Consider the following 25,616-nt stretch of genomic DNA (forward strand, 5'->3'; position numbering starts at 1 on the left):
TGGCTTAAAAGGGCTTTCCATACATTCTATATCAATAACCTATCCTTATGACCTTAGGGGTCCAACTCTGGCATCACTCACTGATACAGGTGCCAGAACTGTGTACGGTACCAGACAGGTGCTATGGATTGAGCTGAATATTTCCCCCTTTTGAGTTATTCGGATTGAGTTGCAGTATTTTTACACCATAGTTGAAGACTAGTGAGGTACAGGGAACAAAATGTAAAAAAAATGTTATGCTTAGTAGTACAGCCCTCAACAAGCAAGTGTTTGTAAGTAATGCTAAGTTCACATCTGCACCAGTCTCCATTAGAGACTCCCGTAACAGAAATGACTGAAAATCAGCAGAGCGAAAAGTCCTGTGTGGAGGTCTTGTTTTATTTGACCTTTTAGTTTGAAAACAGACCCCATTATAGTCAATAGAATCTGCCATTGCCTGTGTGTGACCACTAAAAGAGCGGTCTGGCTCTCTGGTGTTCATGTCCCCCAGCAGACCCAAACAGAGAGCCTGGCGCAGATGTGACCTAGCATAATACTTTCTATGTTATGATCTGTTTTGACATATTAAAATGCTTTATTATCAGACTCGTACAACTGTTTTACCATATAGTATCCATAGCCCTCTGTCTATATGGAATCTGATAGAACATACCACTTTGTTTTTGTTTTTTCTTTACTATTAGATTTGTATGAAATTCAGCAGAAAAATAAACCTTGTATTGAATTGACAGTCTTGTACAGGGGCTTATGCACGTGTATTGATGCTATGTTATTGCTTTGTATAATTCTATAATAATGTGCATCTTTCTATTGACCAGAAGTTGTTCATGTACATAAAATACCAATACAATTAGTTACCTATTGTACCTGTGTGTATTTCATTACCGCTTGGGCTATGTTCTGTGTTAGTCTCCTCTTTGTAAATTCGGCCAGAGAATGCACGTAGGACTTTTCTCTCCGGTTTCAGTATAAAAAAAAAAAAAGTGGACCCTCGGCGGACCCCCTTACAGTCTGAGGTCTGCGGGTAACTACAGGTTTTTAGCGGAAGGGCTCTGTCATTCCTGTCCCCCAGCCAAATGACTGGGAGCAAGGTGCAAGTGTCAACCTAGCATAACCTAAATAGAGCTAGAGATGAGCAAATATCTTGAGATTTAGCCTGTTGGTTTTCAGACGCCATGTCAAATTTGTAGAGACCTTGTAATTGCCCCTACAAAATGGGTTCACTTCTTGGGGAATTCTTATTTACTGTCACCTCCAGGGCTCTGCAAAAACATGGTGTCTAGAAAGTCCCTCTAAATCAGTACTCAAAAAGCAAAGTGCTCCTTCCTTTCTGAGCCCTGCTGTGTCCCCAAACAGTAGTTTACCTCCACATATATAAGCTTTTTGTACCCGAGAGCCCACTTAATAGTTTTAGGAATGAATGTCTCTGGACGCAAAGTGGGGTCAACATGTTGGACACTAAAATGGCATATTTCTTTAAAAATTTCAATTTTCAAATTGTATATTTTTGGAAAGCATGTTTAGGCTCAAAATAACACCCCCTTGAATAATTCCTTGAGGGGTGTAGTTTCTAAAATTGAGTCAGTGTGAGAAGTTTCCATTGTACTGGTACTTTAGGAGCTATGCAAATATGACCTGTCACCTGAAAACTATTCCAGCAAAATCTGCCCTCCAAAAGCCAAATGGCGCTCTTTCCATTCTGAGCCCCACAATATTCCCATACAGCAGATTATGACCACATATGGGGCATTTTTGTGTTCTTGAGAAATTGTGTAACAGATTTAAGCCCAGTAGTAGTGTAGGTGTTTGATAGAAACATATGCCCAGGTTTCTTAACAAGTAAAAGCTATTTATTTCATCCAAAAGGAAACTGCAGACACACTTAAAAATTTGCTGTAGTAAGATGCTTAACAAAATATCGTGGCAACAAAAAGTCCATAATGTACAAAATAAATCCGGTTTAGTCTCACCAGCTTGGGTGGGAGATAGTCGCCGTATCTTTTTATAACTCACAGACAAGTAGTTACAACGTATAGTATTTGGTCATTTGTGGAATTTTTTTTTTTAATTCTCAAACTTTTTATTCATTTGTTGTTCACACAGGTATCATGAATTTTGTTAATACAATAACATTTATGATTATAATGATTATAATGGTTTTATTGTGTAACTAAAACGGATGTTTCCTATGGACTTAAAGGGGTATTCCCATGTACATAACCATTTTTAAATTTTTAGTAATCGAAAGTATTTTTGTAAATATAATTTAAACATTTTTCAGAGTTTTAGAGATTTTCTCTAAATATCTAGTGGTGACAAGTTGTTGTCTTGATCGGTTGCCAATGGATATGGCCATGAATGTAGGCACATTCTAAGGTCAAAAATGAGCTATGATTTTCTTATTGTGGCCGGGATATCTCCTGATATAGGAAGTGTCCCTGCCTGATAACCCGGCTTCAATAAGAAAATCATGGTTGGGTTTCTGATGAGTCCAAGACCATAGAAAGTTTCTGCATTTGTGGTCGAATCCATTGGCAACCGATCAAGAAAGCAACTTGTGACCACAAGATATTTAGAGAGAATCTTTTAAACTCTGCAGAATTTTTAATTACTTGTTTGCAAAAATGTTTAACTTTTAGTTATCTACAAATATAGATATGATTATTTTCATTGGAATACCCCCTTTAAGGGAGTCCATCAAATTTGGAGGTGGATTTAATGACTGTGTAAAGCTCGCCCACCAGAATACAATTATCTTGGCTGTACTTTATTGTGCAGTGTATTAGATATGTATAAATTAAAGAATGCACATAACATAGTAAAATACTGGACACGTTAAAGTGGTTCTCGGCCTAAATGAAATATGGTACTTCAAGGAGGATCTTCCTACTCTGCATCCAGTTTCTCTTTATATTTTGACCTCAGCTGTTCAAAAGCCAGTGCAACTGGGTCAGATTCACACAATTCTTTCAAAGACACACTGGAGGAAAAAAAAAAAGTTATTTATAGGTCCTCTAACATACAATACAGAAACAAAACCAGAATTTCTTACTGCATCTTATCTTCTCACATGATAGGTAGCAATATTAGAGTGAGAAGGGTCTAAATAACTAAGGAATACTTTTGCTTTAAAGACTAACTACCACTGTTGACAGCCTGCCATTTACAAATACACTTGCACTTTTGAAATTGCACCGTTTCCACTGCAGATTTTTTTTCCTCGAAGTGTGGATGGAATTAGCCAGAATCCCATTCACTTTGCAAGTTCTGTAAAATGTGGAGTTTTCACAATGTGGGGCCTTGGCCTTAAAAACATATCAGTGTGATATGGCACTAATAGTTATGGATAAAGTTCTATTAAGATGATAACCGATTGAAGAGCTGAAACATTGCACAGATGGGTGAATAAAGTGTTTTATCTTCCTGACATTTTTTGGATGTTTTTCTAAAGAGATAGACATGTTACTAATATCTGCTTTAGGACTGTGTATTTCTACTTCTCACGCATTTCTACTTACCCCTACCAATATACTTTTATAAACTCCAAGAATGTCTTAAAGGGATTCTACCATTAATTTTTTTTTTTTTTTTTTTTGTGGATAAGAAGTCGGAATAGCCTTTAGAAAGGCTATTTGTCTCTTACCTTTAGACGTGGTCTCTGCTGTGCTGTTCCTTAGAAATACTGTTTTTTACCGGTATGCAAATGAGTTCTCCCGCAGCGATGGGGGCGTCCCCACAGCTGCCAGAGAAGTATCTCCAAGCGCCGCCTCCTTCGTCCGCCACATCATCTTCAATGTTTTCTTCCGGCGCAGGCTTGTAACTTCAAGCAGAGCAGACTGCGCAGGCGCACAGGCCATGGGAAAATGGCCGCTAACAATACTGTACAAGCGGCCATTTTCCCGTGACCTGTACGCCTGCGCAGTCTGCTCGGCCCGAGGCCTAGAAGTTACGAGCCTCCGCCGGAAGAAGACATTGAAGATGACGCTGTGGACGACGAAGAAGGAGGCGGCGCTTGGAGACACTTCTCTGGCAACGGTGGGGACGCCCCCACCGCTGCGAGAGAACTCATTTACATACCGGTAAAAACCTGTATTTCTAAGGAACAGCGCAGCGGAGACCACGTCTAAAGGCTATTCCAACGTCTTATCCACCAAAAAAAGGTTTTAATGGTAGAATCCCTTTAAGCAAAGAAAGATCAGGAAACGATCCGAGACGTTTAGCAGGTAGGAGAGGAGCATCTACAGTTTTTTTTGGAGTTTTTTTGTTTTTCTATTGTTACCTGAACTAGTCATTTGTTTCTAAATTATATACTGTGTGTGTAATTTTGCTATTTGCGGTTTTAGTATGTAAGGGATGCCTTGGTTCCTTCCACCTTCATTTGGAGAATGTGGCGAGCAAGGTGTGAATTTGGGCTTGCAACTTAACTGCAAGAATGATCCTTGCATTAAACATGGGCCCCAGTTTCATCCCTCTAAACCGGTTTTCTGTCTATATAATTACAGCCTGAATAGTTTTATTAATCTATCCAGTTTATTATATGGGCATATACACTGTCTATCAATAAGTATTTGGACACCTGTGGTCCGAGTGGCACGAGCAGAAATTACAGCCTCAGCCCTCCGGGGCATGCTTTGCACAAGTCCTTGTATGATGGCTAGTGGTGTTTTATTCCATTCGGCATGGAGAAGACAGGTAAGTTCTTTAACTTATTTTGGACGGCTGCTGCACCCTTTAGGCTGGGTTCACACGATGTATTATGGCACGTAATGTGGCACGTAGACGCCGCAGGAGCTTTTGCGGGCTGTATACGCTCCCATTGTTTTCAATGGGAGCCAGGACCGTATACGCGGCGCTATTTTACACTGTGGCCACGTGGGACTCTGCTACAGCCTAGGAACCTACCATCACCCACCTACCCCAGGAGTTATGGAAGCTTGGCAAGAGAGCAGCACCATGTATACCTGGATGGTCTCTGACTTCCTTGGGGCAGTAGAACACTGTGGTAAGGAGGAGGAGGACGGCTTGTGATGAAGGACATTTGGGGCATTTTTTGTGGTTAAAAGGACAATAGTGCTGATGCAAGATACCGAACTATCAGCTGTGAGCAGGAGATCTCACCACCTACCAAAGGAACTACCACATGTTATCATGATATGTCCCCCACCTCTGCAAAATTTCTGCTTGTTATATCCACATGCTGTGACCCCCCCCCCCTCCTCGTGTCCTACAACCAAGTCGGCTGTATTATTATTATTATTATTATTATTATTATTATTATTAACATCAATCTGCACAGAGAACTAAATGATCCCACAGTGTGTGTGTCTGTTTCTTTCTTTTTTAGTTGCTATGATTCCTAGGATTTCTCTATCTGCCATGAGCTTGTATGTGTTTTCTCTCTTGTTATATACTACTGTACCATCTATGAAACTGTATCACTGAAATTTCCCCATTGTGGGACTATTAAAGGAATATCTTATATACCTGTGTGTGTGTGTATGTATGTGTATATATATGTATATATATATATATATATATATATATAATGTGTATGTATTGCTTAAGAGTAGGCTCATACAGCAAAATTGGAGTATTGCTTGAATGATGGTAAATGTTACAGGTATAATACTTTACCTTATAGATGCAATTGTAAGCATGAAGTCCTTAATTAAATGATATGCATTCCCTGAGTTAAACCTTCAAGAAAAAAAAAGAGAAATTGAAGGCCTTTTTAGACATATACTTTTTTTTTTTTGCCTGATAGCACATGATCTTACTCATTTTTATATGTGTGCTGTGTGCTACTTATTTAAAATGATACTGTACAATTATCAGGATTGTAAAATTCATTAGATGCATAAATTTTCTTTTAGAAAAATTCCTTCACTAGCTTTGGTCAGCTCTGCAATGGCTGACCAAGCTTTACTGCTTCTGTCTGACCACGATTGTCAGCCATTTATGAAGGAGTTGGACCAGAAGTTGTCATCAGCGCTTTGGCCTACCAAATCCATAGCGCTGTGTGTGAATGAGCCCTTGCACCGTTAGTGGTGAAGATTTCACCAATATCCAAGGAAAACCTTTTTCTTATATTCAGCTGTTTCTAACATGCACAGTTCATCAGTGGGAGCGAAATCTAGGACATACATAAAATTATATTTCTTTCTCGCAATTCTCACTAAATTTTAAGGGGATAGGAAGATATTTTGGAAGAATAATATCTAATATAAAATGGTATATGTGGAGCAAGGTGGCACTACCAAAAGAAAGCGATAGCCTGGATAGGGGTGAAAAAAATTACTATATAAGGGTGGTGCTCAAAGTGAAGTAAAGTCCAAGAGATTTATAAATAATAGAAAAAAACTTGGCATTCACCCTGTACGTAAAAAATTCAAGCTTTTATTGAAGAAATCCAAGTAAAAACACTTTCAGTGGGAGGAGGCACGCTCAGAGGAAGAGCGACAGCCGTTTCGTGCTATTCAGCACTTTTTTAAGCTCTGTGACCCCGATAGTTATGTCTCTGACCCTGACCCCCTAACCCTAACAGTGTTCTACACTATGTTTTAAGCCAAGTTAAGGTGTGGTACATTCAATCTGAAACAAATCCTCATCCCAAACCACCCAAACCCAAAATTAAACCATTCTTGTATCAAAACCCCTTGAACAGCATATAAACTTTGAATAGTTTGTAAGCCTTAGCAGGCAGGGCCCTCTCTCTCACTATTCCAGTTGGTCATTGTAAGTATTGCATTTGTTTTGACTCTGTCAATATGGAGCAATGAGAGTATTGCTGTCTTCCCAAAGAAGTAAGTGGCAATATCGTCATTGCTCCAAAAGTGCTCATTTGCATATTGACAAAAAAAGCTGATATGTTGCCAGCGTGGGAACCAATTCACAAGGGGAAAATATTGTTTCATTCAGGCGACCCTAACCTATCTATATGCAGGTTGATATGTCAACTCTTGCGACAGATTCTAAGGAAACAAGAGGAAAACGTTTTTCATTTTTGTTTTACTCCCTGCCTTCAAAAGTGACTGCAGTATGTATATCTCCAGAGTGGTGTAAAAATAAAACCCAGATTTTGGTCCCTTTGGGTAATAAGGCCAATTTTGATTTTTAACTGTTTAGATGAATGGGGAACCTATTGTTATTTCTGTCCACTTTTGTTTTTTATTTTTCAGCATTTTATCAATACAGTAAAGTATAATGTAAAACATACCCATTATCTGTCTCAATGGCTGTCAAGGAACCATGTTTGAAAAAATCCAAGGCATAAGCGTTAAGGTATTTTCCTCTACAGGTAAAGAGTGGAATATGTTTCTCGGGGATGTGAGCTGTTTGCATCATGAGCTGTGGGAACATCAGACATACCGTTTATAGTAAGAAAAAGACAAAAGACATCTATTACTTTCTGATAAGCGTTCAAGAATTAGTCCCCCTATAAATAAGTGCAGATGATTATATTACCCATCGAGCTGGGCTCATTTAGATAGAAGAAAGTAGTCTGATGAGATTCCCCAATGCTTACTGCATGAATAGAGCTAGGAAAATGTCATATCGCACCACTGTATGTAGTGTCATGTGGGTTTTTTTCCGACCTTGGATGATGGAGTTACATAAACTTCTTTTATCCACCCAGTATAATTTACACCAATAATGGCACCGATGACAATTTTTAACAGTTTTACTATGTAAAAAAAAAAAAAAAAAAAAAACTCACAGAAATGTACTTTCCTGTCATTGCCACCAAAAAATCCACCCTATGTGAACATAGTATAAAAATGAAAGAAAAAGCTGTTTGTTAAATGTTGGTGTTACACTTGAGATATCCAGAATATTTTTTTTTTTTTTTTTTTTTTATTATATGTGATGCAGTTATGGACCCACTGTTCCACTGAACAGATTTGACATTGTCCAAGTGGTCCCAGTGTACACAGCAGGAGAAGACCAGGTAGCTACCTTTATGAGTAGTCCCTGTACAGTGATAGATGACCCTGGTAGGCCAACTACTGAAGGCAAAAGATAGAGACTTGGTCAGTAGACAAGTTGAGGTTAGGGCAGGCACAGTTTGTTCCTCACAGTTAAGAGGTCAAAGATCAGGTCAGATGGCACAGAGACACAATGGAAATCAGGCTCAGGTCAGGGCAGGTGGAACAGGTTCAGAGTCTGGTTACCAGGCAGAGGTCAAAACATGAGCAATCAGAGTAATAGTAGAAAACACACTTTCATGTCAATAAGCAAGTGGGGAACTGTATTGCTCAGGGGATTGTCTGGGAGTAAATCAGAGCTTCTAACCCGAATCATAAAGGTCCAGCACACACAATATGGGCATGAACTGATGCTATATTACACGTTGAATGCAGGAAAAAATTACATGGCACCATTTTTATGCATGCCATTTGTCTATCATTATAAATTACACTGTATTATATGGTTTATTCCAATTAACAGGATATAAATTATTTTATTTTTTTACAATAAAATGTCTTATTTACTGTAATGCAATGTTAAATTAACAAAGGGTATTTACAATGCATTTACTGTAATTATTTTGCGCCTTTATTTTAGTTAGGAAAAAAAACTCCCAACTGTTTAGGTTTTTCTTTTACAGATAATATGCTGGTATGTATAGATATATCTCTACACACCAGTACTTTATGCCTGTAAATAAGAATGCCATTGAGGTTTTTTTAGGCAGAGAAAATCATAAAGAGCAGTAGAGCGGCAAATGGCTTATAGTTTAGATCTCTCCATGCTACACTGTGGTCATCATTTAATTCCCAGCATGGACAGAGTACAAGTATCGTCTAAGTATTAATTAAATGTATTGAGGCAACTCTTGGACATAGTGCTGGGGCAGCTCTCCTCCAGTGCCCTGTGTCAGAGGATAATATACATGGGGCACTAGAGTATAATAGCAATGCCTGGTGTTGACTCAGTGAGGTCTTGCCAGATGCCGATGTTGGCCATGACCATGGTTGGAGCGGCGCCTTCACTAAATTGCTTTCTTTAAAGATAAAACTCAGGCAACTGCTAGCGTGAGTTTACATACATATATACATACAGATTTCGAAATCTTCCAATGAGTTCAATAAGATTAACAGGTAGTCTATTTTTATTACTTGCATATTTCTGATTCTTTTTACTTACACTGCTCAGGTTTCTCATACTCATCAAGTCATAGTCTGTATTTCCTGAGAGACATGCAAAAGGGGTGATACCACTTCTTCCTTCCCTGCATGACATTAGGTGATTCACCAATCCTGAATCCATACACTCTTCACCTGAGAATTCTAATTGTAGAGAGTACATTAAATATAATATGCTCAAATAAAAGGTAATGGAATTAAATAATAGGAAAAAAAAAAAAACATGAAATACACTCACCGGCCACTTTATTAGGTACACCTGTCCAACTGCTCGTTAACACTTAATTTCTAATCAGCCAATCACATGGCGGCAACTCAGTGCATTTAGGCATGTAGACATGGTCAAGACAATCTCCTGCAGTTCAAACCGAGCATCAGTATGGGGAAGAAAGGTGATTTGAGTGCCTTTGAACGTGGCATGGTTGTTGGTGCCAGAAGGGCTGGTCTGAGTATTTCAGAAACTGCTGATCTACTGGGATTTTCACGCACAACCATCTCTAGGGTTTACAGAGAATGGTCCGAAAAAGAAAAAACATCCAGTGAGCGGCAGTTCTGTGGGCGGAAATGCGTTGTTGATGCCAGAGGAGAATGGCCAGACTGGTTCGAGCTGATAGAAAGGCAACAGTGACTCAAATAGCCACTCGTTACGACCAAGGTAGCCAGAAGAGCATCTCTGAATGCACAGTATGTCAAACTTTGAGGCACATGGGCTACAGCAGCAGAAGACCACACCGGGTGCCACTCCTTTCAGCTAAGAACAGGAAACTGAGGCTACAATTTGCACAAGCTCATCGAAATTGGACAATTGAAGATTGGAAAAACGTTGCCTGGTCTGATGAGTCTCGATTTCTGCTGCGACATTCGGATGGTAGGGTCAGAATTTGGCGTCAACAACATGAAAGCATGGATCCATCCTGCCTTGTATCAACGGTTCAGGCTGGTGGTGGTGGTGTCATGGTGTGGGGAATATTTTCTTGGCACTCTTTGGGCCCCTTGGTACCAATTGAGCATCGTTGCAACGCCAAAGCCTACCTGAGTATTGTTGCTGACCATGTCCATCCCTTTATGACCACAATGTACCCAACATCTGATGGCTACTTTCAGCAGGATAATGCGCCATGTCATAAAGCTGGAATCATCTCAGACTGGTTTCTTGAACATGACAATGAGTTCACTGTACTCCAATGGCCTCCACAGTCACCAGATCTCAATCCAATAGAGCATCTTTGGGATGTGGTGGAACGGGAGATTCGCATCATGGATGTGCAGCCGACAAATCTGCGGCAACTGTGTGATGCCATCATGTCAATATGGACCAAAATCTCTGAGGAATGCTTCCAGCACCTTGTTGAATCTATGCCACGAAGAATTGAGGCAGTTCTGAAGGCAAAAGGGGGTCCAACCCGTTACTAGCATGGTGTACCTAATAAAGGGGCCGGTGAGTGTATATTGCTATTGTGCCACCCAACTCGCTAAACATATTTGAAGTATATTGGAGGATTTTTGGGAGCAGGTATCAGTTTTCAGTGACACCTACAGTGCCATGTAATAGGCACTGTACATACTGTCGGTCCGAATTGTTACCAATATCATCCTACTCTCTGTGGCAATTATACCAAGTGTGAACATGGTGTAAGGCCAGTTTCCCACAGAGCAGTTAGCTGCATTTTCAAAATCCATTTAAATGTACCAATCTGGGGGCATTTTATACATATAATGTAGAACACAACAAAAATACACTGTACCCCGTATACTATAAAATACTTACTGATCTCTGAAAGTGGTAGCTGCTCCTCCTTCTCCATGTCTGCCAGTTTGGAACCGGCAAGAATACAGTGTCCAAATACAGTTTTAACTTTATTGTTATATTCCTCCACGACAGAAGCAAAATCACCTGGAAGGTCATCAAGAAAAACCTGAACAAGAACAAGGTGTAAGAAATTTAGAACCCTTTAATTATAAATATTAATTAATCTTTATGATTAATATCATGGTTTATGTTAAAGTCCTGGTCCATGAGCAATTTTTACATAGATGACCTATCCTCAGGATAAGCTGTTTGTATTTGATCAGTGGAGGTCCAACACCTGCACCCTACACCGATCAGCTGCTTCCCGGTGTCGAAATCTATATAGGGTAAATAGCAGGCCCTCTGTCACATAGAAGCTATCACTATTCTAAATGACACAAGTACAGTAAGTCACCTCTAAAATGACAGTGTGTGTTTTTTTTTCCCTCCTTCCTTCGTTCAAATGGAAGATAAAGTCCTGCACACATCCTTAGGGGTATTCACACTTGTACCCCTGTTCGCCCACCATGTTTCCGTCCTAAGCCCCGGAGATACTGGACAGGGGACGGCTTGCCATCCCATTTGAATGGGCTTTTAAAGCAAGTCGCCGGTGTCCGTATGCAGCCTCTCTGTGGAGAAACCTTTTTTTTTTTTTTCACAGACACAAAGTCGGATATGCAGGACTTCTTAATGAATCTGCGCCATTGTCCGCCAAATCGTAATCAGAAACCTACAGTACAAGTATAGAGACATGTAATCTTCTTGCTGTGTTCTCTAGAAACCTGTGGTCTGTTAGCTGCAAGCATCTAGAACCTTACCTTAGACTGGAAAAATTTTTCTTCACCTGGATAACTGTTTGGTGGTAAGTACTGTCTCCCAAATAGGTTTGCTAATATCAGCACAAGAGTTTCCATTACAGAGTCAGGAAATTTGGTAGAATCTATTTGACAATAAACATAGTGGTAAGAATAATCTCATTTACATTCCCATGTTTCATTTCTACACAGCCTACTTGAAATTCAGCAGTTGGACAGAAGAGTATTCCAGGACAACCCCTTCACAGAAAAGGGTGTACCCAGTGGCATAACTACCGTAGAGGCAGCGGAGGCGGCTGCCACAGGGCCTGGGACATTAGGGGGCCCGATGAGAGCCACTACCGCTGCGTTTTTTTGGGTTTTTTTTTTTTTTTTTTTTTTTAATAGGCCGTTACGGGCCCTATTTACTTGCCAATCCTGGCTGGGCCGGGATCGGCAAGTGACACCGCGGGCCCCACAAATACTATCATTATACTCGGGGGTCTTTGCAGACCCCTGAGTATAATGATCGGTGGACCGGGAGAGGTAAGGGAACGTAAAAAATACTGTTTTCTTACCTCTCCATGATCCTGCCAGGCCTCCTTCATACTTGTCTGACGTCACATGAACCCGGCCTGCTTCCCGGGTCATGTGACATCCGATGTCATTAAGGAAGGACAAGAGCGGCGGCGACAGCATAGGAGCCGGGGGACAGGTAAGCAACTGTTTTATTTTTATGTTTTTATTCCCCTGGGTCTCCGATTATTATACTCTGGGGTCTGAAAAGACCCCAGAGTATAATAATTGTTTATGGGTGTCCACAGTGGAACATAATACTGTGTGCAGGGGCCACTAAGGGACATAATACTGTGTGCAGGGGCCACTATGGGGGATAATAGTGTGTGCAGGGGCCACTATGGGGGATAATAGTGTGTGCAGGGGCCACTATGGGGGATAATACTTTGTGCAGGGGCCACTATGGGGGATAATACTGTGTGCAGGGGACACTATTGGGGATAATACTGTGTGCAGGGGCCACTATGGGGCATAATAGTGTGTGCAGGGGACACTATGGGGCATAATACTGTGTGCAGGGGACACTATGGGACATAATACTGTGTGCAGGGGCCACTATGGGGGATAATACTGTGTTCAGGGGCCACTATGGGACATAATACTGTGTGCAGGGGCCACTATGGGGGATAATACTGTGTGCAGGGGACACTATTGGGGATAATACTGTGTGCAGGAGCCACTATGGGGCATAATACTGTGTGCAGGGGACACTATGGGGCATAATACTGTGTGCAGGGGACACTATGGGGCATAATACTGTGTTCAGGGGCCACTATGGGACATAATACTGTGTGCAGGGGACACTATGGGGGATAATACTGTGTGCAGGGGACACTATGGGGGATAATACTGTGTGCAGGGGACACTATGGGGGATAATACTGTGTGCAGGGGCCACTATGGGGGCTAATAGTGTGTGCAGGGGACACTATGGGGGATAATACTGTGTGCTGGGGACACTATGGGGGATAATACTGTGTGCAGGGGACACTATTGGGGATAATACTGTGTGCAGGGGACACTATGGGGGATAATACTGTGTGCAGGGGCCACTATTGGGGATAATACTGTGTGCAGGGGACACTAATGGACATTCCTAGTTACGCCACTGGGTTTACCTTTTTCCAAATATAGTGACACTATATAGAGAATGTAGAATACACAAAGATATTGGATAATGGAAAGATCTGTCACCTCTTCTGTGCAGTCCCAACTCCTGAATTTGCCTTACAATCACTTATGTAAAACACTGACCATGACCATGTAATTTCAGCCTATTTCTGTTGCTTTATAGCAAAAAATAAATACATAAATAACTAATGACTGTTCCAGATTCATCATATGACAGATATAAACAATGCTGGACAGACCTTGTTGACTATATCATGGTTGTTTTTGTCAGCAAATAAAAACTTTGAGCTTCAAAGAGGATACAATTATATCTAGTCTAGACAATGCCCTTTGTAGAGAAATAGCAGAGAGACTTGTGTAGCTCCTGGTGATCTATTTAAGGAGGACCTTTCATTTTTAAAAAGGAGCATATAATAAATCTGGGGAACACATGTTCACCCCAAGCAGCCACACCTACTATTCTCACCAAAATCAGTTTTAGATAGGGAATTCTGTAGAAAAAAACAAAAACACTTCAGAAACCTGGCGTAACAGCAAAAAAGGCACATGAAAGGTGGGACACATGCCAAATTCAGGCGCAAACGTTAATAAATGTCTCCCTCTGGGTCTGGTTATGCTGAAGTTGGATTGCCAACAATCCCACCATTGATGAATTGGTAGTATTAAAGCCAACTGCTATTTTATCTGTATGGGCAGCCTAAATATATTGGTGTTATTGGTATAAAGCTGTAGAAAGTTTAATTTATGTTGTGAAGAACCTTAATGAACTGAAAACCATCAAACCCCTTTATGGCTGGTGCCATATGGGGTAACAAGGCAGTAACGTTTCCATCTGGCGAATTCTGCAGTATGTTCCACCGCACGCTATTGCAACTTTACGCGATTTCTATTGCAAGTAACCTACAAGAATTGATGCAAGTCTTTGATGAAGCCTGTATTCAATGGTTAAAATTTGCAGCAATAACTGACATGCTGTGGGCTTAAACCTTTGTTTAATTTCATCTACAGTATGTCTAAGAGTTGGTTCACATCTGCGTTGGTATTCCATTCGGCAGAGTCCGCATGGAGACCCCCCTAACGGAATACCAAGCGCAATCACAAGCGGCATGCAGTAATAGCACACGGACTCCATAGACAATGGGGTCCATGTGCTTGTCACCAGATCTCCGCACAGAACATGCGGACAGGAAAGTAGTTCACAATCTACTTTTCTGTCCACATGATTTGTGCAGGCAGTGCACGGCAAGCACATGGACCCCCATTATAGTCTGGTTTATTATTTTGAGTTGAGATTAAATGGCTGTATTCCTTCAATAGTAACTTTAAGAAGACACAATTTACTCATTATAAGATGTTTGCAATGCAAGACGTACCTTCTAGGGTTGGTTTACACAATTGATGAAACAGGCCTTTTTTAACAAAGAGGACAAACACATAATTTGATGGTTCGTGGTAATGTAAATGAGTAACAAGTCCTGTAAAACCAGTAGGGTCACCATCTTGATTCAAGAATCCCTGAAAAAACAAAAAAAATTCATATGATCTAATATCTATACTCCTGCCACCGCCAGCGGCATTTGCGCTCATAGTAAAAAAATGCCGCGTAAACGCGACGTAAACGCTGGATTCGCATTTCTACGGCAGTAAAAATAAGCACACTTTGAGCCCGGCGTTACTCCGTGTGAAGGCTCCCTAAGTGTGTTCAGGCTTTCAGATGAGTTTTTATAAGTGCTAACTTTATTCTATATTTTCATTTCTTTTATGATACACACCTAGTCTCAACTTCAAAAACAGCATCAGAAAACCTGACACATTTAAACATTCCATGATGGAGTTTTAGGCTAAGGCCTCACTGGCCGTAAACGCCGCGATTTTACCTGTGGCGTTATACAGTACATGCAAAGTGGATGGGATTCATGTGAATCCTATGCCTACTTTGTGGTTAAAACTGCAGCGCGGACACGCTGTGATTTCCAAAAACGGCGCAGTTTTGGAAATCAAAGCATGTCAATTATCTACGGAAACGTCGTCAGTTTCCCCGTAGATATAATGGTAACAGAAAGTCCGTGGAGGAAAACTTAGTGAACTTTCTGTCCAAAGTGCTGCAGGAAAAACCGCGATGCGTCCCCACTGCGGTTGTTCCCACAGCGCTTTAGCGTATCGTCCTATGGGGCCTTAGGGCCCGTTCACACAGAGTAAACGCACGTGTATTTTGGCAAAATACACATGTAAAAAATACACATGTAAAAATTAGACTCCCATTGACTTCAATGACTTTTTTACACGTGTAAAAAAAAAAAAAAACACGTCAAAATACACGTGTACACAGGTAAAATATAATTGAAGTCAATGGGAGTCTTAGTTTTTACACGTGTATTTTGCTAAAATACACACGCGTTTACTCCATGTGAACGGGCCCTTATTAGTTAGCGTTTTTTCCAAATAAGTAGGACTAAAATCTTTGGGCCATATAGAGACAATAAATCTAATCAAAATCTCTAGGGGAAAAAAATGTCTTTCTTCTACTATATTTTATGGGTGGGGATTAGGTGGAGAGAGGCAGGACAGGAGGGTTTTGTCTATTTTGGTGATTCTTTTTGAATCTGCGGCCAGTATTTTTTGCAGTATTTCTATGAGATTGTTTGTGTTAGGGTCACGCAGAAAATGCTGTGAGCATCTACTTTTCGTTTTTCCTTTTAGTTCTCATTTCAGGGTTTAGTGTTCCTTTAAAGTTCAGCAATGATTTACAGTATACATTATACATACCTCATAGAGAAGGAATTGCAGTGAGAATATGCAGTACAGCTTTAACACCTTTGTGTCTTGGGGTTGTTTGAATGACATAAGAGGGTGCATCAAAATGGAGAGAACCTAAGAAGTTAAATTGTTATTTTTATATTACCATTTCATGATGTTTCATTTATTCACAAAAACTCTATTCAATTATTGAAAGTAAATATTACCGTCAATGTTTGAAAATATAAATGCAAGGAATGGGGAAGGAAAGTGTAAAGGAGGAGAGGAGGAGGTCAGGATGCAAGGGAATATACAGTATCAACCAAAAATTACCTATTATTAAAATCAAGTTTCGATTATAAGCCTATACTTTTTGGCACTTTTTTTTTTTTACATCTATTCATGTGAAACTGTATGACATGTATATTTCATGCCATAAAACACATAACATCCTGATACTATAAGATCCCATGTAGTGCCCTTCAGCAAAAAAGCACTGCCGGAAAAAAAGCGGTGGCAACATATTGCAGTTTTTCCCACAGTGTTGTTCATAGAGTATGGAGAGATTCCTGCTTCCATTATACCTATTGGGGAAACCGTAGATATAATTTACATGTTGCGATTTCCAAAACCACAACAATTTTGGAAATTACAGCGCAGATGGGTGAAGCAAGTGCACCTCACTACAGGATTCAGATTATATTGAAGAAGATTTCTAATGGAGGAAATATATAGTACTAGCTTTTACCCGCGACTTCGTCTGCGGTGATTTGAGAATTGGGCGGACACAGAGTACTTTAAAAATCTGGCTGGGATAGCAAATGTGATATTTTAGATTGTGTATGCAGGAATACAGACAATTTGTTGTTATTTTGAGAGAAAGTTTTTTTTTATTTCAGCTGGTATATGGTAAAGTTGAAATGTACTTACTGTATTCGGGAGCGAGGTATTTTAAGTTAATATACTTCTAGGGTAACTAACATGTATATGTATCAGCCCCGGGGGGTGTTTTTATTTGATTGCAAGTGCCCATAGACGGCAATCCAAGTGTATTGCCGTCTATGGGAGATTGCAGCCATTAGCATCGGGCCTCCGCGTGTAGTGGAGAGCCGGTTGCTATGATGACCGCTCCGCAACAAAGCGGTTGGCTGTACTTTTACATTCCTGGAGAATGTCGTGGAGGGCCGGGCCGCAGCATCGCTCCACTCCTGCCGCTGCAGGAAGCCCGCGGTGGCAGGAAGGTTGCGATCGTGCCCCACCGTATACCTGGCATATAAGAATACCCCCAAGTTTTCTGAAAAGTTTTTTTTGGGAGGGAAAAGTCGTGTTATACGCCGGAACATGCAGTGAGGTTGTATGTGGTAGTGGCTGGAGGAGCAACTGAGGAATAGGGCACTGCAAGACCCTCGGCAGATAGCAGCTAATGTAATGTGCCGGCTGGCTGCCCGGCTGTGTTGTATGGCTGGGGCAGAGGACACAGGACAAAGAGCAGGGCAGCTTATATATGGAGCAGCTGTCCGTAGAAAAATGTGTGCTGCGAACTTACCGCTGAGTGTGGAGATCGTGGAAAGCAGGAGGATTGGGGAAAAAGCAGGCCAGGTAAGGTAGATTCGAGGGTCGGGGTTGACAGTGTGGAATGCTGGCGTGCGGGCCAGGCTGTGTGTGCGCTGTAGTGACGTGTACACAGGAAGCGTGCATGCAGCCTCCTCAGTGCAGTGTAGTTCGTCTCACTGCCAAGCAGTGTCGCGCTGATGTTCAGAAAACATGGGGGTCCCGGAGCGTTGGCTTTGGTAGGCTGCTGAGGTATATTACCGTAACGTGACTGTGTAAGGTCAGCAAATATATGTAAATGTCATTGAGTGGTGTTAGGGCTACCCTTGAGACGACAATAAGGAGTAGTTTGTGGCTGGAAATGCGAGGAAGGGTGTGTGATTCTACAGCTGGGGTTGGTAGTCCTGCTTTTGTGACTCTCCTGGCAAGAAAGCATGTTGTTTAGCAGCACCAAAAGTAGCCTATGTTTCAACTCCAAGTGAAAACTATGTTTGTGGAAAATTTCATGCAAATCCGTCCAGGCGTTTTAGCGTGATTGAGGAACAAACATCCAAACTCACAAACATCTAAACATCCAAACACACAAACTTTCTTAGTAGGATAAGGGACAAACCTCTTAAACACAGACTTACCTTGGCCTTTGCATCTATTTTGTCATCTGCTTTGGCCGCTAGTAACATTAATCTGAGAATGAAGGAAACGCTTAGCGGAAATTGCCCTCTCAATTGAGGAACATTGGATTTCAAGAGTTTTTTCACTTTAGGCATTGGAATGTTGAAAAAATAGACATTTCCCAATAGATCATGGCCTCTTCTTCCAGCCCTTCCTGCCATCTAAAATGAGAACAGCACCAGTATAAATATTTTTATTACTATGACATTTCCTACTGCCCTTCTGTAGTCTACGAAGACACAAAGAATGATCAGTACATGTTAGCCAAGAAATCTCCAGGAGCTAATTCCTAGGAAACTGCAGTAACAGCTCTGTCGGTATATTTATACAAATCTCATTCTCATACTGTAAGGGTACATTCACATGGAGGAAAATGGTGAGGAATTTGGTGTGGAATATCAGCACCGAAAAAAAAGCCTCCCTTTTGACTTCAATGGGTTCCTTTTTCTGCTAGTGGAATTTCATTTTTTTCAGCGCTGAAATTCCACACCAAATTCCTCACCATTTTCCTCCGTGTGATTGGACCCTAACTGAAACCTGCAGGTCAAATGCCATACGCTGAGGGTTTGAAACACTCAGTGTATTAATATTGCTGCAGGTATTCCCTGCAGATTTTAGCCTTTGCAATGGAAAGCTTGCTTGTGTTTCTTTTGAAAGATCAGAACACTGAACACAGAGTCTGTTTACCACCAAATTACTGCTGCATGGACCCCTTCGGACATTGGGAAATTAATTAAAGGAATTCATTTTCCGGACCCCCAGACTCCCTGAAAAGCAAGGCAGAGCTCACTATCATGTATTGATTTTCAGTTGCTGAGTAGCCCCATATAAATGGGGCTGATCAACTACAGAACCCATGGAGTGAGACAGTCAGCTGATCAGCCCCATTCATATGGGGTTGCTATTCATATGAGGCTGCTCAGTGACTGATGCCAAATGCCATTCTAATCCGTTCAGCCATTTTGTGTGATTGAGGAACAAACACACAAACATCCAAACTTTCATATTTATAATAGTAGGATAATATATACATAGACAATATAATTCATTAATTATACAAGTGGTGCTTCATTCACCAGATATATTATTACAGCAGGAATACAACATACCTGTCTGTAGTTCAGTGCATCTAGATAAGGAGAATCTTGAAGGAAAACCACTGATTTACATGGCATGTTGATTCCAAGAGCTAGTGAACTGGTAGATGTTACAACCTGAAAACAGTTACATTTCTAATTAACATACTTATTGATATTTTAAATAACAATGTACATTCCACTTTTTGTACATGGACTCAGTATAGTTTTACAATTTAATATGGAGTTTGTCTGAAGCGCCATTTTCCTCCGTGTGAATGGACCCTAAGGCTGGGTTCACATTTGCTTCAGTCTCTGTTTCAGACTCTGCTGCAGAAACTACTTAAAATTGGCAGGGAAAAAAGTCCCACATGGAGGACTTTTTTCTCCTCTGCTTTCAGTTTCGAAATGGCAGATACCCGGCGGACTCTTATAGTCCATGAGGTATAGTTTTAATCTCCTTCTGCAACTCCTGCTGTAGTGGCTTGACTCTCCGTCGTTCGGGTCTATCGATGGACCTGAAGAACAGACTCCTGGTGCTAGTGTAAACTTAGTGAAAGATACTGTTTGTGTGCTGACAGTTACTTTAAACATACTCACCCTAATGTAACCTTTCCTGAATAGCATCTCAACAAGTCTCCTTCCTTTTGCATCCACTGACGCATGGTGATAACCAATTCCTTTTCGTGACAAATATATAAGCCTGGTGTGTCTTGAAAATCTTGTACTACGATACATCTGCATTAACGTCTGTAACAGATAACAGAATTTGTTTTGTTTTTTTGTTAGTGCAATGGACGGCTTAGCAAAACACAAAGGCACAGCTTGGCATTGTAGGTTATGTAAACCCCTGGCATGCTGAGTTCGAATTTAATTGAGGAGTCCAAGTTCTTCTTGAAACAAATATAGTACAATATTGTGACATGCTAGTAAAACCATTAGCAGGTTGCAATTTAAAACAGCTTTTGAGTGTCTGCTCATAGACACACATAGCATTTCCTTTCGTGGCCAAGTATAGTAAAAAGTTAGTTATCCAGTGATACACCTATTTGGACATCTCCAGCCAAGAGCAAAGATAAGGAAGGATAAATTTGTATTTCCCTTTTTCCTGACCAAACACCATTCAACCATTTTTGCAGGAATTTGTTTATGGCTTTTTTACTTTTTGGGCTGGACCCACCATGACTTGTTTTGAGGATAAATAAGGGAAAGTCACAAAGTAGTAAGAAGCACATTAAGAGTGAAATAGTCAGATATATCAACGACATCTCCCAGTATACATGTTTCCATTGTTACTGTAATTTCAATACCAACAATTAGGGTTGAGCGATTGGGATCAGAAGAGATCGGATCCCGATCGGCGATCGAGCAAATTTCATGATCGCGATCAGGATCGGCTGGAAAATGATTGGAAATCGGATTTTGAAATCTTAACATCGGCTCAACCCTAAAAGTGACTTTTCCCATAGAGAAGCATTGACTAGGTTTGAGCTATCGGGATAGATCGGATCCCGATCGGCGATCGAGCAAATTTCATGATCGGGGTCGGCTGGAAAACGATCAGAAATCGGATTTTACAATCGATCCTGAAATCTCAAGATCGGCTCAACCCTACACAAAATGCTAGATTGCTGCTGCTTCCCAACATTTAAATAATAGGCAAATAGCGGCATTTACTCCACGTTGAGCCTTGGCCTTAAGTTCCTCAATACTTTTATCAGCCCTGAGCATGTGTGCCTGAACTGCAGAGAAGGAAGAACATTTTGGGTAAAAGAAAACATTGGGCAAAAAAATTATAATGTATCATTTATCTCCCACTGGACCCTCTTCAGAACACTGGGAGGGGAATAAACAGAGCAGATACAATTACATGGGTATCTGTTTATAAATGAAGAAAGTGTCATTTGGATGACTCACAAATGTGTCTTTTCTGAATCCCCTGCTGAATACATGTGGCAACGGAATTTTAGATTCGTTCAAGATGAATCAGCATTTGTATGGTTTTGTCAAACCCGGTTTGAGGTGAATCGGTTTGCCCATTTCCATTCGTGAGATGAATCTTGCAAGATTCACCCACCAAATACTCACCTCCACTAGATTCCCATGACGCACTATAGCAAACAACTGTTTCAGATGCTGATACTGTCGATTACCAGATTGTAGTATAAAGGATTAAATAATAAAGAAAACTGTCTGACATTGTACTTGAGAAGTTAAAATATTCCTGAGCACAAACAAAATAACTTATTACTAAAATTGAGTCATTAACAATGATACTTATAAAATATGCTCTTAAATATCCTCTTAGGCCAGACAAGCTTCCTGCTTCTTCTCACCTCTTTATCCACAGCTCTGACATCAGCATAAGTACAATCAGATGGAGTTTCATTGAACTTGGCAAGCTTTTTCGTTACGCTGTCATAGTTGGCTTGTGTGATCATCAATTCCTCACTTTTACTTGCTGTTCTGTTAATAACATCAGAATAAGCATTTAGGACATAGTTAAGTAGTCACAAGCTCCTTATGAAAGCTATCAAAGCTAATGTTCAAGTCTAACTCTGCTTCTATAAAATATAGGTTACGACCATCCAGGATGTTGTATAGTCTGTGACTCTTTAAGAATATGAAACCAGGAAAATAAATAAAAGTTATACAAAAATTACCAAAATAAAGTCTAGCTGTATGTGTTGAAAAGTAAGGCGGGAAGTAAAGTGGATATAGGGGTATGTGTGTAAGGGGGATATATACAGCAGCACAAAGGAGGGGACATGTGTCATGTTAACTTTGGGGTCCCTTCTATTGTATGTATGCGAATCTTCACTGCTATTTATGTATCCATACATAAAACTAATGCGCAAATAGTGGTATTTTTTTTATTGTTTTTTTCTATTTGGCTATTTTGACTATGGCATATGAATATATAGTAACATATATAAAGTTGGGAGCATTTCTAGAAAGATTAGATTTGGAAATGCTTCTAAACCCTCTTCTACTACAGTTCAGGGTTTCCCCAACTAGGTCAAGTTCTACTTTCAAAGGGTTGTCTAGGCTTGGAAGAAACAGCAGCATTTTTGGCCATGACCTACGTCTGGTATTGGTATTTCTTCTACAATCTTCTCACCTTATTCCTTGTCTTGTCCCAAGCTAGATCTACAGTACCATGTGCTTCCTGATATTTGACATACATGTACGCACGTGGATAAAATTGTTGGTACCCCTTCGTTTAATGAAAGAAAAATTCACAATGGTCACAGAAATAACTTGAATCTGACAAAAGTAATAATAACCAAATTACATGTTGACAAGCCATAAAGCTTCTGGGAGAATGTCCCATGGACAGATGAGACGAAAATTTTGGCAAGGCACATCAGCTCTATGTTCACAGATGGAAAATGAAACATATCTTGAAAAGAACACTGTCCCTACTGTGAAACATGGAAGAGGTTCTGTCATGTTCTGGGGCTTCTTTGCTGCATCTGGCACAGGGTGTCTTGAATCTGTGCAGGGTACAATGAAATCTCAAGAACAACAAGGGATTCTAGAGAGAAATGTGCTGCCCAGTGTCAGAAAGCTTGGTCTCAGTCGCAGGACATGGGTGTTGCAACAGGATATTGACCCAAAATACACAGCTAAAAACACCCAAGAATGGCTAAGAGGAAAACATTGGACTATTCTGAAGTGGCCTTCTATGAGCCCTGACCTAAATCCTATTGACATCTTAAGGAAGGAGCTGAAACATGCTGTCTGGAAAAGGCAACCTTCAAACCCGAGACAACTGGAGCAGTTTACTCATGAGGAGTGCGCCAAAATACCTGCTGAGAAGTGCAGAAATCTCATTGACAGTTACAGGAATCGTGTGATCACAGTGACTGCCTCAAAAGGTGCAACAAATTATTAAGTTAAGGGAACCATCATGTCTGTCCAGGCATGTTTCATGAGTTTTATTTTTAAAAAGAATACTGTTGAAAAGAAAAGCAATGTCTGACTTTCATTTGTTCATTTTCATAGAATTATTATTTATTATTACATTTGTCAGATTCAAGTTAGTTCTGTGACCGTTGTGGGTTTTTCTTTAATTAAACCAGGGGCACCAACAATTTTGTCCACGTGTTTAGCACACACAATAGGTGTCACCTTGCATCATGCGTCACCTTACCATACACCGTATATACTCGAGTACAGGTAGTCCTCGACTTACGACGTTGATCCGTTCTTACGCGGTGTTGTAAACCAAATTTCGACGTAAGTCGGACACATACTATACGATGCCGCGTAGGAACGGATCAACGTGATTTAGTGTGCAGCGGCTCGGAACCGAGGAAGTCTGTACCATATACAATACAGTACAGTCTTCCTCGGTTCCGAGCCGCTGCACACTAAATACTGTACAGGGAGAGCTGTACTGTACAGGGAGAGCTGGCAGCTTGCGTTTATGCGGGAGCTTACTTTTTCTCATAGGAATGCATTGGCCAACGTTAATTGCCCAGTGTACAGCATTTGGCCAATCAACACTGGCCTGGAGGCTAATATCGGACCACAATGGAGACTGCTGTGGTCCGATCTTAGACTCCGCCTCCCCACAGACGAGCCTCCGGCAGAATCAGCGTTGATTGGCCGAATGCTGTACACTGGCCAATCAACGCTGGTCAATTCATTCCTATGAGAAAAAGTAAGCTCCATTGTAACAGCAAGCTGCCAACTCTCTTCCGATGAGCAAGGACGAGCCTGCTGCAGAACCAGCGTTGGTTTGCCGTCCTTGCTAGTCGGGAGTGCTGGCAGCTTTCTGTTACGAGGGAGCTTTACTTTTTAGCTCATCTCTAGTCGTAACCATGAAACGTCATAACCCAAGGACTACCTGTATAAACCGACTTTTTCAGCACATTTTTCATGCTGAAAAAGCTCTCCTTGGCTTATACACAGGTCAGGGTCCACGGAGCACAGAAAACTGGAAGGACCTGGAAGGGGGAGGTCCTTTAGTGCTACTGCTCTGTGATTGGCTTGTCATGAGGTCTCGTGACTGTGATGTCATCAAAGGTCCTGTAGCCACTGTTATGTAACATCTGCAGATAAGGTTGAGTCTAAATCCTAGTAGCTCCACCCACACCAGAGTCCGATAACATGGTCATGACGTCATCAGAGGTCCTTTAGCACACTAGGATTTAGCATCTACCCTGCAGATGAGTGGCCAGGATTCATTGTGTCTTATGGAAGATGTCTGTTGTATGGTGGAGAGGAAGCTGCAGTAAAGTGACACACAGGTACCTTCCTTTAGTTACTCTGCCTATTACTGTCAGGCATTTGGGGTTATTAATTTAGTTTCAGTAACTCCATGTGTCTCACATTAACAGTTAACCCCATCATGTCCCTAATATTAACCCCTGTGTGCCCCATATAAGGGTTACTAATATGTGAGGCACATGAAGGTACTAATGAAGGTCTTTAATTAGGTTTCTTCATAATTATTACCTTCGTATGTCCCACATATCAGTAACTCTTATGTGAGGCACACAGGGGGTTAATGTGAAGGACATGATGAGGTTAACTCCTATTACTATGATCCCCATGGAGTTACTAATCTACAATGCACATGACCAGACTTTTTATCTGTAATGGTGGATTTCCCCCCCCCCCCTCAGCTTAAACTCGAGTCAATAAGTTTTCCCAGTTTTTTGTGGTAAAATTAGGGGTCTCGGATTATATTCGGGTCAGCTTATATTGGATTATATACGGTACCTCAAAACAGTGCCAACAACAGCCTAACCCACAAAAAGACAAGACCCCACGCATCTCTTTCAAAAGAGTTGTGGATGATAAACTATGGCAATAGAAAGAAAATAAAAAAAAGTTGTAAAGTAGTAAAATATATTATAACAAACTATATACTTGAATTCCTGTCAGAGAAGGTTTTGCTCTGGGCAAATTTAAGACTGGGGGGCCTAAATGTTGACTTGCCAAAAACAGTGGCATTGCTAGGGTCTTAAAAGATCAGGAGCGCAACTCCCAGGGTATATGGGAAATTAGCATTGTAGAAGCAGCAGAGTGGGCCAAAACAGTCAGAGACAGAGACAAAGCATCTGGTGAAAGCAAATCCAGTCTTAACTTCAGACACAATACACACACAAACCTGCTCGTCTGAGCACTAACTA

The 25,616-nt window shown here is 40.9% G+C and overlaps 1 protein-coding gene across 1 annotated transcript in view; it reads right to left on the bottom strand.

Annotated features, from left to right (window-relative positions):
* Nucleotides 1-1,882: 1,882 nt before the first annotated feature.
* The window catches only part of LOC142217740 (putative ATP-dependent RNA helicase DDX60), a 99,154-nt gene continuing 75,420 nt past the window's right edge, over nucleotides 1,883-25,616 (bottom strand). Inside the window, exons 27-38 of the mRNA XM_075286111.1 lie at nucleotides 21,807-21,936; nucleotides 20,071-20,220; nucleotides 19,504-19,608; nucleotides 18,355-18,555; nucleotides 16,202-16,306; nucleotides 14,809-14,950; nucleotides 11,754-11,875; nucleotides 10,915-11,062; nucleotides 9,148-9,290; nucleotides 7,217-7,347; nucleotides 5,635-5,697; nucleotides 1,883-2,980 (exon numbers count right to left, since the gene is read on the bottom strand). Coding sequence (XP_075142212.1) covers nucleotides 2,887-2,980; nucleotides 5,635-5,697; nucleotides 7,217-7,347; nucleotides 9,148-9,290; nucleotides 10,915-11,062; nucleotides 11,754-11,875; nucleotides 14,809-14,950; nucleotides 16,202-16,306; nucleotides 18,355-18,555; nucleotides 19,504-19,608; nucleotides 20,071-20,220; nucleotides 21,807-21,936 — 1,534 coding nt within the window. The 3' untranslated portion in view covers nucleotides 1,883-2,886. The remainder of the gene's footprint in view (nucleotides 2,981-5,634; nucleotides 5,698-7,216; nucleotides 7,348-9,147; nucleotides 9,291-10,914; nucleotides 11,063-11,753; nucleotides 11,876-14,808; nucleotides 14,951-16,201; nucleotides 16,307-18,354; nucleotides 18,556-19,503; nucleotides 19,609-20,070; nucleotides 20,221-21,806; nucleotides 21,937-25,616) is intronic.

This window comes from Leptodactylus fuscus, chromosome 1, assembly GCF_031893055.1.
Source record: "Leptodactylus fuscus isolate aLepFus1 chromosome 1, aLepFus1.hap2, whole genome shotgun sequence".
NCBI lineage: Eukaryota > Metazoa > Chordata > Amphibia > Anura > Leptodactylidae > Leptodactylus > Leptodactylus fuscus.